Source organism: Bos taurus, chromosome 5 (genome assembly GCF_002263795.3).
Source record: "Bos taurus isolate L1 Dominette 01449 registration number 42190680 breed Hereford chromosome 5, ARS-UCD2.0, whole genome shotgun sequence".
NCBI classification, from domain to species: domain Eukaryota; kingdom Metazoa; phylum Chordata; class Mammalia; order Artiodactyla; family Bovidae; genus Bos; species Bos taurus.
In genome coordinates, this window is record NC_037332.1 from 102,593,508 (window position 1) to 102,609,590 (window position 16,083).

General features: G+C 40.1%; 1 protein-coding gene across 2 annotated transcripts in view; it reads right to left on the reverse strand.

Annotated features, from left to right (window-relative positions):
- WC1-10 (WC1 isolate CH120) overlaps window positions 1-16,083 on the reverse strand; it is a 49,753-nt gene that overhangs the window by 28,093 nt on the left and 5,577 nt on the right. The window contains exons 2-6 of one of the 2 annotated variants that reach the window (XM_059887254.1): window positions 14,442-14,762; window positions 4,104-4,412; window positions 3,698-4,015; window positions 490-582; window positions 94-408 (exon numbers count right to left, since the gene is read on the reverse strand). In XM_059887254.1, the coding sequence (XP_059743237.1) occupies window positions 94-408; window positions 490-582; window positions 3,698-4,015; window positions 4,104-4,412; window positions 14,442-14,762 (1,356 nt within the window). Of the gene's footprint in view, window positions 1-93; window positions 409-489; window positions 583-3,697; window positions 4,016-4,103; window positions 4,413-14,441; window positions 14,763-16,083 lie in introns of those variants that run through there. The other variant, XM_024992667.2, reaches the window with a different exon arrangement.

Sequence of the window (16,083 nt, forward strand, 5' to 3'; positions counted from 1 at the left end):
CTGGTCCTTTCAGCATCTCTCCCTCAGGGCTCAGACCCCCATCCTCCAGGGCCCCACCCCTCCCCCAGCCTGTGGACAGTGTGGAGTGCGAACCTGAGCAGATAACCCCTGCGTCCTGCTTGTGTCTGCAGTCGTGCCGCCCCCAGCCCCGGGAAGGGCACTTCCACACGTGAGACTCATTTCCTGTGCAGTTCAAGTTGTTCAGCCAGATGGGTCCTGATCCCACCCCAAAGTGAGCAGATCCCATGGCATTGAGGGCTTCTCCACAGCCCAGCTGCCTGCACACCACGCGGGCATCGTCCAGGTCCCAGCCGTCATCACAGATGGTGCCCCAGGAACCCTGGTCCAGGATCTCCACTCTCCCAGCGCAGGGACCTCCCCCATCCACCAGGCGGAGCTGTCTGCTATCTGAGGAGAGAGAAATGGGACATTGGGGCGTTGACGGCGGCGGGGGCGGGGAAAAGATCTTCTGTTCTGTGGGACTCTCACCTGAGCAGTAGGGGACACTCTCTTTTGAGGCTACAGAGCCTACTGGTTCAGACATGGAGTCGTTGCACTGGGGCAGCACCTGGGTCTGGTTTCCTGTAGAAACAGCAATGATCAGAGGGTTGGTGGATTGAAGAACAGGAAATTGAATTAAGCTAAATAATGACCTAGTGATGAAGTCAAATAAACAATGTAACAGTAAGGTTATCATAATCTTAGGGCTCACCTTCTCTAGGGAGGGTTCTGCTTCTGACAGTGCCACAATTGGTTTCAGCCAACCATTGCACTAAGAATAAGTTAAATAAGCTCTTTTGTCTCTAAATCTATCCATAAACAGGAAAGTAAAATAAAATCTTTCCCAAAGGGATTCTAACACTTTTTCATCTACAATGTCTGTTACTAAAAACAATACACATATAAAAGAAATCTCATAGAAAACCAGGAAGAAACAGACATTAGAAAGAATTTCCCAAGTTATTCGGCTACTAGAGTTATCTGATGGAGAATTTAAATGGCCTCCTGGAATTAACTGACAAAAGAAATTGACAAAATAACAACAGATAAAAATTCTAGAGCTGAAAAACTTAACAGCCGCTATTAAGAAATAAAGGGTAAGAGTTTCAACACATTAGCTTGGCATAAGGTAGAAACAGTAAACAGAAGATCAGAGGACAAATAGTCTTCTATTTAAAGATGCGTGGGTCTCTAAATAAGAGATCATGTAATAAGTGTCCTGGTTGTTGTTGCTGTTGTTTAGTCACTCAGTCATGTCTGATACTTTTAAGGATCATATGGACTGTAGTCTACCAGGATCCTCTGTCCATGGGAATTCTCAGGCAAGAATATTGCAGTGGGTTTCCATTTCTTTCTCCAGGGAATCTTCAAGACCCAGGGGTGGAACTTGTGTTTCCTGACTTAGCGGGTGGGTTCTTTACCACTGAGCCACCAGGGAAGCGTGTCCTGGTTATATTGCTATATAATAAATTTTCCCATATAACTTAGCCACTTAAGCAAAAAAATATATACTTCATTTTGCTTAAGACTTCCTGGGTAAATAATTTGGGAAAGATCCCACTTGGCAGTTCTGTCTTAGAGACTTTCGTGTAGTTGCACTTAGATGTTATCTGGAGCTGGAGTTGTCTGATGACTTGACTGAAGTGTGGTTACATAAGGAAATCCCTTGAAGCATTTTAGGGATAAAGAGACATCATGTTTGCAACTTAATTCAGAAAGATTTTACATATTCATGGAGAAATGTGGTGGGGGGGGACAGAGAATGAAAGACAGAAACAGAGATAGAGATGTCAATTGGGGGGAGAGAATAAAGCAGAATACTAACATTGGGAAATCCAACTAAAGGTCTTCCAGATTCTTATATTATTCTTACACCTTTTCTGTAAGTCTTAAATTACATTAAAATTAAAAAAAAGGAAAAGTAAAAACAAGTCAGAGATAAATCATTCCTAGGACACTTCCACTAAAAGTAATACTTATAACATCAAAAACATAAAATGCCTAGGAGAAAAACCTAGCAGAAAATGAGCAAAACCTCTGAGAGAAGTTTGAGACCTAACTGAATGGAGGGATATGTGTGTGTGTGTGTGTGTATATATATATATATATATATATCGCCAATGAATTGGAAGATTCAGCATCATCAGTCAATCACCTCAAATTTCTGTGTAGATTAACTCTAATCTCAAACAAAATACATTTATGCTTTTTTTTTTATGAAAAATGACAAGCTGAGGGATGTCTCTCCTGGTCCAGTGTCTGAGAATCAACCATGCAATGCAGAGGACTCAGGTTCAATCCTTGGTGTAAGAACTAAGATCCCACATGCCACAGAGAATCTCAGCAAGAGCCTCACAACTGGGCAGTCCATGTCATAACAGAAGATCCCACAAGATATAATGAAGATCCATACACTTCAACTAATGCCCAACACCATCAAATAAATACATATGTTTTTTAAATGAAAATCTGATTCCAAAATTGGAATAAAATACAAAAGAACAAGAATGACCATCACAGTTGACCAAAAAGCAACAAAAGTAGAAGAGTTAATAATATAAAGAAACTCATACATTAAAATTATCCAGACTTACTATAAAGTTACTATAATTAAGAAAATGGAGTATTGGTGCAAGGATAGAGAAATGATACAATGGAATAGAATAGAGAGTCTTTAAAAAGACTCAGACATATGCTCTTCTTATGACAAAGGTGGCACTGCAATGGGGAAAACTCTTTTCAGAAAAAGATTCTGAGTCAGTTCGATGTCATATGAAACTTGATCTTAACTTACATAGATATCAGTTGCAAAAGGGATGCACAATTCTGTGCAAGAGAAAAATAATTAAACTTCTATGAGATACTCTTGGAGAATGTTTTTATGGTCTTGGAGTAAACAAAGTTCTTTTAAAAGGATTTAAGAAGCATTAAATGTAAAGGGAGAAGTTAGTAAGCAGTAATTTCTTAAAATTAAGAGATTGGCTCATCAAAGGACACCATACCATAAAGAAAGTGAAAATGAAAGACCATAAGTTAAACACACAAGATAAATAACATGTTTGCACCCAAAGTCATTGTCATAGTAAGTTGTAGCATCATTTTTGTAATAGTCAAGAATAGGAAACAACTCAAATCTCTACTATCTATTGTGGAATGGATCAATTCATGGTCATGTGATCACTCAAAGACATACTCTACAGTAATAAAAATTAATAAAATGCTTCTATAAGCAACATTATGAATGAATCTCAAATATAATGGTGATGCAATGTTATACACAAAAGAAAACATACTGCATAATTTTATACACAGTTCAAAAAACAATAAAACACTTTATGGTAGTAAAAGTTAGGAAGGCAGTTTTAGCTGGAGAGGAGGGAGACACAGTCATGGGGAATGAACAGTGACTGTGATGCTGGGAATGTTCTCTTTGCTGATCTGGGTACATGACTGAAGTCTACACTTACTGCTTTTACATTATTTTCTATGATTATATTTAAATAATAGTGTTATTTAAAAATACATTATTTCCCCTTACCACTTCTTGCCCTGAGTTGGAAAATGAATGAACAATGAGAAGAACCATATTTCACCATGAAATATCTGACTTTTGATGCCAGTTTCCTGTCACTCTGCTCTACAGGACATTTCACTCCAGGAGCATCCTGAGTACAGGTACCCCTTCACCCTCTCTTACCTGAGCAGATCACAGAGGCCGTGTTGCCATGGGAACAGTCAGGCCCACCCAGGACAGTCACAGGACAACTCCACAGGAAGGACTCCATCCCAGAACAGTGAAATCGGACTGTTGAGATCTGATCACTTCCTTCCACAAAGTGTGGTCCTCTAGGGGTGGAGATGGCGACTCCACAGTTGAGCTGACGACAGACAACATTGGCATTGGCCATACTCCAGTGGGAGGCACAGAGTGCTCTCCATCGTCCAGAAATATTCATCTCCACCTGCCCCTCACACTGAGAGGAACTGTTTGTCATGAGTCGGACTTCTGTGTACATTGGTAGAAGAAGACAGGGTTTCAACAGTCTTATTTTCTCACCTGAACAAGGTAAGTGGAGAGGTTATAAACCTGACCTTCATCTTACCTGAACAGACAATCTGAACAGCTCCACTGTGGTGACAAATGCCCCCTGGACAGGGCACTCTGGGGCAGGACCAGAGCTCAGTCTCCTCCCCTTTACACCTGAACTCTTCAGCCCAGACCCGGCCACCTGACTCTCTGAAGGGCACGTGTCCCAGGACAGACAAAACCTTGCCACATCTCAGCTCTGCACAGATGACCTGGGCAGTGGGGAATGTAAAGTTCCCATCAGACACTGGGGTCCAGTCTTTTCCAGAATGAACTTCTACTCTTCCTGAGCAGGGTCCATCTCCTTCAGCTAGACGCATAAATCCTAAGAGAAACAAAGGGAACCAGTGAATGAAGTTCTTGATCCTGACTTGACAAATGGAAGCAACACACACAGGCAATGATGTGAATGCTTTTCTTTTCCAGGAGTGGGGTATGGAGAGAGAATTTGAGAGTTGGTGTCAGAATTGCCTTTTCATGAACAAGATTCTGAAGAGAAATTCAGAAGAATTTGCAGGGTCAGTTTGGGATAACTGTATCCCAACAATGTATACTCTGAGAATGGTTAGAAATATGAATTCCTTATCTACAGGCCTGGGAACTACGGAGCCCAAGACCTATCATCAGAAATGGCTGAATACCAGGAACATGTAATTTATCATTGGTTGGAGAAGTGAATTTTACATTTAGGAGCCCAGGACTACAGAGCCCAAGGAAATTGCATAATGTGTTGGCACTCAAATGTGAATGTAGACATATGAAAAACAGAACCACCCCAGAAAGACAAGGACTATGACAGAGTAGAGATCTGTCATCTAGACAAAGTCAGAAAATTTTCCTGAGACTTGTGAGGCTATTATTTTGAATAGCTTTCTTTCCCAGGAGCTAGTCCTCAAGTGACTTAGGTAAGGAAAATCATGAAGCAGAATCTAAGAAAGCATGCCAACCTGTAGGGAGGTTGCCTGAGAGAAGAAATATAGACATTATAAATAATCAACATTTATGGTTTTTATATTTTTCTGATAATTGTTAATGGCAAAAATTCCAAGAATTTCTTGGTAATTTCAGTGAGAAAGAACATGAGTTAAGAAAGCTCGGAGAGTCATAGAAGAGGGGGTGTGGTCCTAACCATCTCTCTTGAAACCCCAGGATTTGTCAATGACCTTGGGAGAGAGTGAGTTCTGATTGGAAGTTTCAGGACTGTGAGTTTGCCAAACAGTTCCTATTACAGGTATTTCTTCGAACACAGGAATCACAGAAAATGCTTAGGAGTGATATTTAACTAATTTTAATCCTATTATTGTGCTTTTTCTGTATCCATATTTGACATCAAGATGATAGAAAAGGAGATTCCCCTGCTCTCATTCTCCCACAGAAACAGGGTGCCCCCAGCAACATGCCTGCCAACTTCAGACAGAACTGTGGACCCAGAATCAGCTCCATAATGTTGCTCCAGCCCTGCACCACAATGGTCCTGGGCAGTCCTGTCTGCCCAGACATCCAGAAGGAGGCACAACCTGTTGGAAACTCTGGTAATAGGAGGGCCAACTGCAGACCTGAGTACGGATTATGAAGCAGCCCTTTGACTTATCCAGACCCATTCTACCACAGTAGGGAGGCAATCCTGACCATGCAGGAACCCAGAGAAAACCACATCCATCCATGCCTTTGCTACATACCCACTGACCATAGACCCCAAAGCAGCTCCAGGAGCAGCAACATAACCTAACTCCAGCTTTGCTAGTCCATGATTCCAGAGGCAGTGCTATCAGTTCAAGGACAAGGCAGTAAATATTTACTTGTGGAAACCAGTCTGTAAAGTCTGGAGGAAGTGTCTGCTCCTTCAAATGCACAGTCACCAGTGCAAGCCTATCCAGATGATGAAAAATCTAGCAAACATGACACCACCAGAGGAAACTAATAAAGCCCTCAAACTGATCCTAAAGAAATAGAGATCTATGAACCGCTTGATAAAAAATTCAAATTCATTGTTTTGAAGCTCAGTGACCTACAAAAGAATGCAGAGAGACAAGTAAATACAATCAGGAAAGCTATACATGAACAAAATGAGAAGCTTCATAAAGAACTAGAAAACATAAATAAAAGAACCAAAAAATTCTGTAGCTCAAGGATTCAATAATTGAATTACAAATCCAAAGGAAAGCATCAAGGAAACTCTATAATGGAAATCAAAGAATAAGTAAGCTTGAAGACATTGCATTTGAAATTATCAAGTTAGAAAGTCAAAAAGAAAAAAACAGTGAACAGAATACATAGCACATATGGGATACCACAAGCAATATATATATTTGAGAATCCCAGTAGGAAAAAAGAAATAAAGGAGCAGAAAGCTTATTCAAAGAAATAATAACTGAGAAATTCCCAAATCTAGGGAGGGAAATGGACATCTTGATTCATGAAGCCTGAGTTCCCAAATAGGTGGAAACCAAAGAGGTCCACACCAAGACATGTTATGATTAAATTACCAAACTTTAAGATAAAGAGAAATTTTTGAAAACAGGAAAAAAAAGTGACTTGTCACCAAGAAAAACCCTTTAAAACTAGAAATCTTGAAGTCCAGGAGAGCAGCATGATACATCAAAAGTACCACAAGAAAAAAACCTTGCCAACTCAATCATCAAAGCTTTACATGGATAAACTGTCCTTTAAAAATGGGGGTATTAGATATATATATATACATACATACACAAAAGGGCTTCCCAGGTTTCTCAGAGGTAAAGAATCAGCCTGCCAATGCAGGAGACGCAGGTTCAAACCCAACCACCACCACCACCAAAACAATAATGTATGTATATTATATAATATGTGTGTATATGCTATATAACATATACATGTTATATATACATTTGTGTGTGTGTTAGTTGTTCAGTCATGTCCAACTCTTTGTGACTCCAAGGACTGTAGCCCACCAGGTTCTTCTGTCCATGGAATTCTCTAGGCAAGAATACTAGAGTGGGTAGACAATCCTTTCTCCAGGGGATCCTCCCAACCCAGGGATCAAACCTGGGTATCCTGCACTGTAGGAAGATTTTTTACCATTTGAGCCACCAGGCTCAAATGACATATATATATATATATATATATATATATATATATATATATATATATAAACGACAAGCAAAATCTGAGGGATTTCATCATCACTACATTACCAAAGTGCTAAAAGGATTCTTCAAGTTTCAGTGAATAAACAAAACAATGATATAAAAGTATCTTCACATATGAAACTGTAAATCTTACTGGTAAATCTAAAGAGAAATATAGAATATTGTAATATTGTAATAGTGCCACATAACTTGCTTTTAACATTAGTATATAAATATAAATCAAAAGACCATCATAAGAGTAACTATAATTACAGAAAGCTGCTGTTGGAAACACGATATAGAAAGAAGTAAAATCTGATATCAATCACTTAAAATGTAGGGGAGAAATAAAATGCAGTTTTTGCATGCTATTGAAATTAAGTTGTTTTCATAACAGTACTTAAGTTTGCTATAGACTGTTACAGCTAGAAAATGTTTTATACAAATTCCATGGTAACTACAATAAAAAGTATAGTACATACACACACACACACACACACACACACACAAAGTATAGTACATACAAACACAAAAAGAAAAATTAATCAAAGCATACCACTATAAGAAATCATCAAGCCACAAATACAACACAGAAGAAAGAAGGAGCAAGAAACTATAAAACAGACAGAAAACAATTAATCAAATGTCAAGTAAGTCCTTATCTTTCAATATGATTCTAAATGTGAATGTACTACACTTTCAAATGAAAAGATATAGATTATCTGAATGGATTAAAAACAAGATCCAACTACATAGTGTGTATAAGAGACTCACTTTAGATTTCATGACTCAGGTAGGCTGAAAGTGAACAGGTGGAGAAAGAGATGCCATGCAAATCATAACCTAAAGAGATCAAAGTCAGGCAAAAGAGACTTTAAGTAAAAAACTGTCACAAGAGACAGTTCAACTGGAAGATATAACAACTACACAATATATACACCCAACATTATAGCATTTCAATATACAGGACAGCATGGACAGCTCTCAAGGGAGAAGTAGAAGCAATACTTTAACAGTAGAAAACTTCCATATCGCACTCTCTATAATTAACGGATCATTCAAACAGAAAATCAATATGCATTCTTCTCAAGCACACATGGAATATTTTCCAGGGTAAATGACATGTTAGGCTACAAACAAGGCTTAACAAATTCAAGAAAATTTGAATAATTCCAAGTATCTTTTCTGACCACAGTGGAATGAAACTAAAAGTCAATAATGGTAAGGAAACAAAAAGTCATGAATAGATTTAAAGTAAACAATATACATATTTTAGACTGTATTTCAGAATTGTACTTTCTATGTCTATAATGAATGCCATTGGACTTTTGAGAAGGGTTACATAAAACCCGTATATCACTTTGAGTAGTGTAGACATTTTAACAATATAGATTCTTCCAACCCATGAACACAGGATGCTTTTTCATTTATCTATATCTTCATCAATTTTTTTCATATATATTTTATAATCTTGAAAGAAGGTGGCATGCTGCAAAAAGAGAGGGAGAAGAGAATAAGAAAGAAGCAGAAATCAAGTAAGGCCTAATTTGCAGAATTCTGAGTTTCAAAAGCCTCAATCTGTACAAAATACACAAGTATTTAGGGAAAATAGTTGTTAAATTAGTAACTAGAATATTTCATTGCACTCTGCTCCTCCTATATGCCACCTAACTGTTCGATCCTTTCTCATTTCTCCCACGTCAGACAAGAAAACACAATTTTAAAACATATGGATGGATGGCAAATAAAATGGAAAAAGGAAAGCAACTGCTGTAGAAGTAGAGTGTAATTTGGGTATGTGGCAAGCAAAAGTGGGATAACAAGAAGTTTTGAAGTTAAAGTGGAGAGACCAAAATAAAAATTTATCACTTTGCCATCCAAGGAACATATTTTTTAGAGAATGCAATGTAACTCAATAAAAAACATTGTTTAATTCATCAAGTCAAATTCCCTGCTATTTGACTGTATTTATATTAGTGTCTGTATTCTGATTATTTATTGCTAGAATTCTTTCTGTTAAAGGACATCCTAGCAGTGCCCAACATCCAATCAAAAAGGTACAAGGCTTTCTAAAAAAGAAAAGTGTAACTCATAGCAAAATTTTAAAAGAGCAATCACTAAAAACAGATTCCAGAATAACCAATTATTTAATTGACTGCTAATAAAAACATTAATGTAAATATGCTTAGCAAAAAAACTAAAAGAGAGAAAAAACTAGAAGATAGCCAAATGGAACTTCTAAAACTGAAAAATCAATATATGGAATGAAAAATTGTCTGGATTAGCATAAAAAGAGGTTAGATGTGGCAGAACAAAAAAGTGGGTGGGGAAATTAAACACCTATCAATAGAGACTATCCAAACTGAAGCAGAGAGGAAAAAGAGGCAGAAAACGAACCATGGATGGGAAGTGGCACTTGGGACAAGAGTAAACCATGTAAAAATATGTATATTTGGAGACTCAGAATAAGGGATGAGTAGAAAACTAGTTGTAAATAATGGATGGAATTTTTTCCAAATTTAATGAAAGATATAAACCAAGCCAAAAAGCTAAACAAACTCTAAAAGATAAAAATAAGGAAAAGTACCTCAGACACCTGATAATATAATTATGGAAAACCAATGATAAACCAAAAAAAAAAAAAAAAGCCATGAAACATTGACATGTTATGTAAAGGAGGACAACAATAAGTATTACTGGCTATTTATTAGAGGCAATGCTAGCCATGCTGCTAAGTCGTTTCAGTCGTGTCCAACTCTCTGCGACCCCATAGATGGCAGCCCACCAGGCTCCCCCATCCCTGGGATTCTCCAGGCAAGAGCACTGGAGTGGGTTGCCATTTTCTTCACCAATGCATGAAAGTGAAAAGTGAAAGTGAAGTCGCTCAGTCGTGTCTGACTCTTCACGACCCCATGGACTACAGCCCACCAGGCTCCTCCGTCCATGGGATTTTCCAGGCAAGAGTACTGGAGTGGGGTGCCATTGCTTTCTCCAATGCTAGCCATAGGCCAATGTAAAAATATCTTCAGTGTGGTGAAAATTTCTAAACTAGAACACAGTCACTGGTGAAAATATTTTTAAAAATTATTAAAAGTTAAAATATTTCATATAAAAACGATGATAGAATTTGAGACCACCAAACCATCACTACACACACAAAAAAATGTTCCAGTAAGTTATTCAAGCTACAGGAAAGTGATAACATGTGAAAATTTGGGTCTACCCAAAGCTATAAAGACTGCTCTAAATGATAATTCTGTGAGTAAATACAAAAACTATTGCACATTTTTGAGATAATAGAATATTTAAGATAAAAATAGCAGCAACATTTTATAAGATTTATTAATTTGTTTTATTATTTGTTAAGTGACAAACTGTCATTTTAAGGGCTTCCATGAAAACTCAGTTGGTAAAGAATCTGCCTGCAATGCAGAAGAAGCCAGTTCAATTCCTGGGTCAGGAAGATCTGCTGGAGAAGGGATAGGCTACCCACTCCAGTATTCTTGGGCTTCCCTGGTGGTTCAGCTGGTAAAGAATCCACCTGCTATGTGGGAGACCTGGGATCAATCCCTGGGTTGGTAAGATCCCCTGGGGAAGGGAAAGGCTACCCACTCCAGTATTCTGACCTGGAGAATTCTGTGGACTGTTTAGCTGATGGGGTCACAAAGAGTCGGACACGACTGAATGACTTTCACTTTCAGTTTTCCCTTATCATTTTAAGGTAAAACATGAAAGATGGAAGACTATAATGACTTAGGCTCACCTCCTCTCACAAAAGCACAAAAATCACAACTAACTTTTGAACAACCATCAACAAAAAAAGAGTATAACCTATTAAAAATAATATTCTACATCCAAAGACAAAGAAGAAGCCACAATAAGATGGTAGGAGGGATTTATTTACAATATAATCAAACCTCATACCCACCAGGTAAATGATTAACAAACTGGAAAATAATTATATAATAGATTACCCACAGAATGTTTCTGAAACTCAGGTCAAGCTCCCCACCCTGGGGGTCTGGCATCAGGAAGAGGAGCCCCCAGAGCACTTGGCTTTCAAGGACAGGGCCCTTGATCATAGGAACTCCACAGGAACAAGGGAAGGGAAGTGAAGTGAAAGTCATTCAGTCATGTCCAACTTTTTGTGATCCCATGAACTGCAGCCTGCCAGTCTCCTCTGTCCATGAAACTCTCCAAGCCAGAATACTGGAGTGGTTAGCCTTTCCCTCCTCCAGGGGATATTCTTAACCCAGGGATTGAACCCAGGTCTCCTGCATTGCAGGCAGATTCTATACTGTCTGAGCTACCAGGAAAGCCCAAGAATACTGGAGTGGGTAGCCTATTCCTTCTCCAGTGGATCTTCCCAACCCAGGAATTGAACCAGGATCTCCTGCATTGTAGGCAGATTCTTTACCAGCTGAGCTCCCAGGGAAGCCCACTGGGGCCAAGGGGAAAAACCATGACTTCACAGAAGCCAAGGACAGACCTACCTGCTTGTCTTATAGAGTCTTCTGGGGAGGTGGGGGCAGCTGTGGCTCACTGCAGGGACAAGGACATTGGTGGCACAAGTACCAAGGAGTACTCATTGGCGTGAGCTCCCCTGGAGGCTGCCATTTTGACACCAAGACCTGGCCCCACCCAACAGCCTGCAGGCTCCAGTGATGGGATGCCTCAGATCAAACAACCCACAGGGCAGGAACACAGCCCTGCCCATTAGCAGACAGGCAGTCTAAAATCTTCCTGAGCCCACAACTGCCTCTATACACATCTTTTGGCATGGCTCTGCACACCAGAAGATCAAGAACTAGATTCTCCCACTAGTCAGCAGGCACCAAAACCTCCCACCAGGAAGCCTGCACAAGCCTCTAGATGAGTCTCACCCATCAGGGGGCAGACACCAAAAGGAAGAAGAATGACAATCCTCCAGCCTGTGGAAGAGAGACTATAAACACAGAAAGTTAGATAAAATGAGACAGCAGAGGAATATATTTTAGACAAAGGAACAAGATAAAATCCCAGGAGAACAACTAAGTGAAATGGACATAGGCAATCTGCCTGGGAAAAAATGCAGAGTAATGATAATAAAGGTGATTCAAGATTTTGGAAAAAGAATGGAGGCGTGGAATGAAATGATATAAGAAATGTTTAACCGAGAGCTAGAAGATATACAGAACAGAGTTGAAGAATGATACAGTAAAAGAAATGAAAAGTGTACTAGAAGGAATCAACAGCAGAATAAATGAGGCAGAAAAATAGATAAGTGAGCTAGAAGACAGAATGGTGAAAAGTCACTGTTGTGGGACAGAAAAAAGAATGAAAAGATGTGAGGATAGTGTAAGAAACTTCTGGGACAACATTAAATGCACAAACATTCACATTGTAGGGGTCCCAGAAGGAGAAGAGAGCTGAGAAATATCTGAAAAGATAATAGCTGAAAACTTCCCTAACATGGGAAGGGAAATAGTTACTGAAGTCCAGGAAGCACAGAGTCCTAAATGGGATAAACCCAAGAAGGAACATGTCAAGACTCACATTAATCAAATTGACAAAAGCTAAAGACAAAGAGAAACTATTAAAAGCAACAAGGGGAAAGCAACAAATAACTTAAAAGGAATTCTCATAAGTTTATCAGCTGATTTTTCAGCAGAAATTTTGCAGGCCACAAGGGAGTGGAATGATATAACTGATAACAGAGGGAAACCTACAATCAAGAATACTCTACCCAGCAATGCTCTTATTCAGATTCTATGGAGAAATCAAAAGCTTTACAGACAAGGAAAAGCTAAAAGAATTCAGCACCACTATACCAGCTTCCATGGAGAAGGCACTGGCAACCCACTCCAGTACTCTTTTTTTTTTTTTCTTTTTTCTTTTTTTTCCAGTACTTTTGCCTGGAAAATCCCATGGACGGAGGAGCCTGATAGGCTGCAGTCCATGGGGTTGCTAAGAGTTGCACATGACTGAGCGACTTCACTTTCCCTTTTCCCTTTCATGCATTGGAGAAGGAAATGGCAGCCCACTCCAGTGTTCTTGCCTGGAGAATCCCAGGGACGGGGAGCCTGGTGGGCTGCCATCTGTGGGGTTGCACAGAGTCGGACATGACTGAAGTGACTTAGCAGCAGCAGCAGCAGCATACCAACTTCCAAGAGGTAAAGGAACTTTTCTAGGCAGAAAATTAAAAGGCCAGAGAAGAAAAAAGAAAAGTATGAATAAGAAAGCTTACCAGTAAAAGCAAACATACAATGAAGTTAGGAAAGCATTCACACACAAACATGATACCAAAACTAGCAATCGTGAGGAGAGTAAAAATGCAAGATACTGGAAACCCATTGGAAATTAAAAGATCAGAAACTTGCAATAGACTGCATATCAAAACCTCATGGTAACCACAAATCAAAAATCTACAATATATATTCACACAATAAAGAAAAAGGAATTCAAACACAGCATTAAAGATAGCCATCAGATCATGAGAAGAGAACCAAAGAGGAAGGGAAGAAAAAAAGACCTACCAAAAAAATACAAAGCAATTAACAGAGTGTCAGTGAGAACATACATTTCCATAATTACCTTAAATGTAAACTGATTCAATGTTCTAACCAAAAGACAGAGACTAGCTGGATGAAAATGAAAACAAGACATATATATATATATATATATGTGTGTGTGTGTGTGTGTGTGTGTGTGTATTTGTCACTTGTCCATGGGTCCTCACACTCCATTTTGGGGGCACCACTGCTTGGATCAGGGTGTTCTACTGGCACCTCCCCCAAGTACCCACCTACTGATATTCTGTCTCTCTAGGATCTGTGAGTATAATAAACTCACACCTCTCCTTACCTGCACCTCTCCTATATCCCCTCTTAGAGCTGCACTTGTCTGACCATCCCATGAAAAAAATACAAAAAACTATGATGGTACTACTACTACATTAACCTAATTAATGTAGGTTCAACCAGGCAGTTGTACATGTATGAAATATTTGGTCTCACCTCACTGCCTCCTGTGACACATCACTCAGACCAGAAGGGCACAGTGCACACTGGATCTGGAGCCTTTACTGTCCATTGCCAAGAAAGTCCTTCTGCTCCTTTGAACACCTAATGCTCTAAGAATAACTGTGTGACTGGAATCTTCACCCAAGTATGCACTGAAGTCTGTGATCCATATTCTTATAGTTAGGCTTGGAATGAGACTGAGGTTTTTCCTGCTGGAGATCCCCTCCCAGACCAGACAAGCCTTACCTGAGCAGACTACTCCAGCATCCTGATCATGGGAAAGGCCCTCAGGACGATAGTCTTTAACAGTAGGATAACTACACTCTGTGATATCTGACTCTGTCCCTTTGCAGTAAATAACATTAAACCAAATGGGGCCAACTGCTGGTCCAAAGTGAACTCTTTGGAGAGCATCAACAGCAGCTCCACAACCCAGCTGTCTACACACCACAGCTGCCTCTTCTAAGCCCCACTTGTAATTATTCACTGTGCCCCATTCTCCTTGGTGCTTCACTTCCACTCTCCCCTCACAGCGGTGACCTCCATCCTTCAGCCTCAGCTCCAGATCTGCAAGAGAGACACAGACACAGATGCAAGACAGATTTTAGTGCACCATGCAGTAGTGTACTGTCAAGTAATAAAAAATGGACACTCTGATCTCTGAAAAAAATTCCCTGTGTACAGCATTTGTTGACTTCTGTGGTATATATATATATTTCCACCATGGCCAACTCTAAGCTCCCGATGTGCCATCACTGAACCTGGAGCAGGAAGAGAGGCAACAGGTGTTTCTCGTGAGCCTGTAGAACCAGCTCCAGGGACACCACCGAGGACAGGCCTCCAGAGACTCTGGATGCTGCCCTCCCTGTAGATGTGCCCAAGGCTACTAGGGCCCAGCTTTCCCATCTCAGTTACAGCTCATGGCCCAGGATCCAGGGAGGAATCCTCCCTCTCCTTCCCTGTCCATAGGGAGCATCTCATCCAGCCTAGGAACAGAGGCTGGGGTAACAGTGTGTATCGTGTTCTGATTTTTTCTGTTGCCTGGTATCCACATCCTTGTGTAATCCCCACACTTGAATGTACTTAGTAACATGCATGTAACAAATGGAATTTGGCAAAAGTGATGATATGTCACTTATGAGATTAGATTTCAGTTCAACAATCCACCAAAGTCTGAATGCTGCTAAGAACCAGGTAAGTACATGGGCGATATCCTCCCCTGGTTGAACGTTCAGATGACTGCATCCTTGTGAGACATCATGACTCCAAGGATCCAGGTAATCCATGTCAATTCTTGACCCACAGAAAGTGTGAGATATTAGGTGTTTGCTGACTTAAGCTGCCGAGTTCAGCAGTAATTGGTTGCACAACAACACATAACTAATGCAGGGCTTCCCTGCAGAGTCAGAAGGCAGGGGTGAACAAGCCGGGTGTTTATACGTGAGCCTTCACTGCTTCATCCAGGTGAGACTTCTTCCTGTGTGATCAGGCCTGCTGCCTGGTCCCACCTGGAACTGGGACCCAAACCACCTCTCTCTATCACATCAGGTCTCACCCAGTGTCCCAGGCTCCTGCCTGCCTGTCAGGAACTGAGAAATGAGTTCCCTGAGACCTTGATCAGCTCCATTAGCTTTAAATTCAGGTCAGAAAATGAGAATCTTTCTTACAATCTAACAAGACGTCATCCTTGGGGCACCCTTGACACCACTCAGATCTCTGTCCCTGCCCCCCAACGTGCTCTCACTCTGGAAACCAAAGTGGTGCGTCACAGAGGGAACATCTGGGGAAATGCTGAACTGGAGAAGATCCTGGTGTATAGTCAGATCAGGCAGGCAGCCACCCAAAAACCAGAGTCTTGCAAGTTAAAAAACAGAAATTATTTATCTTA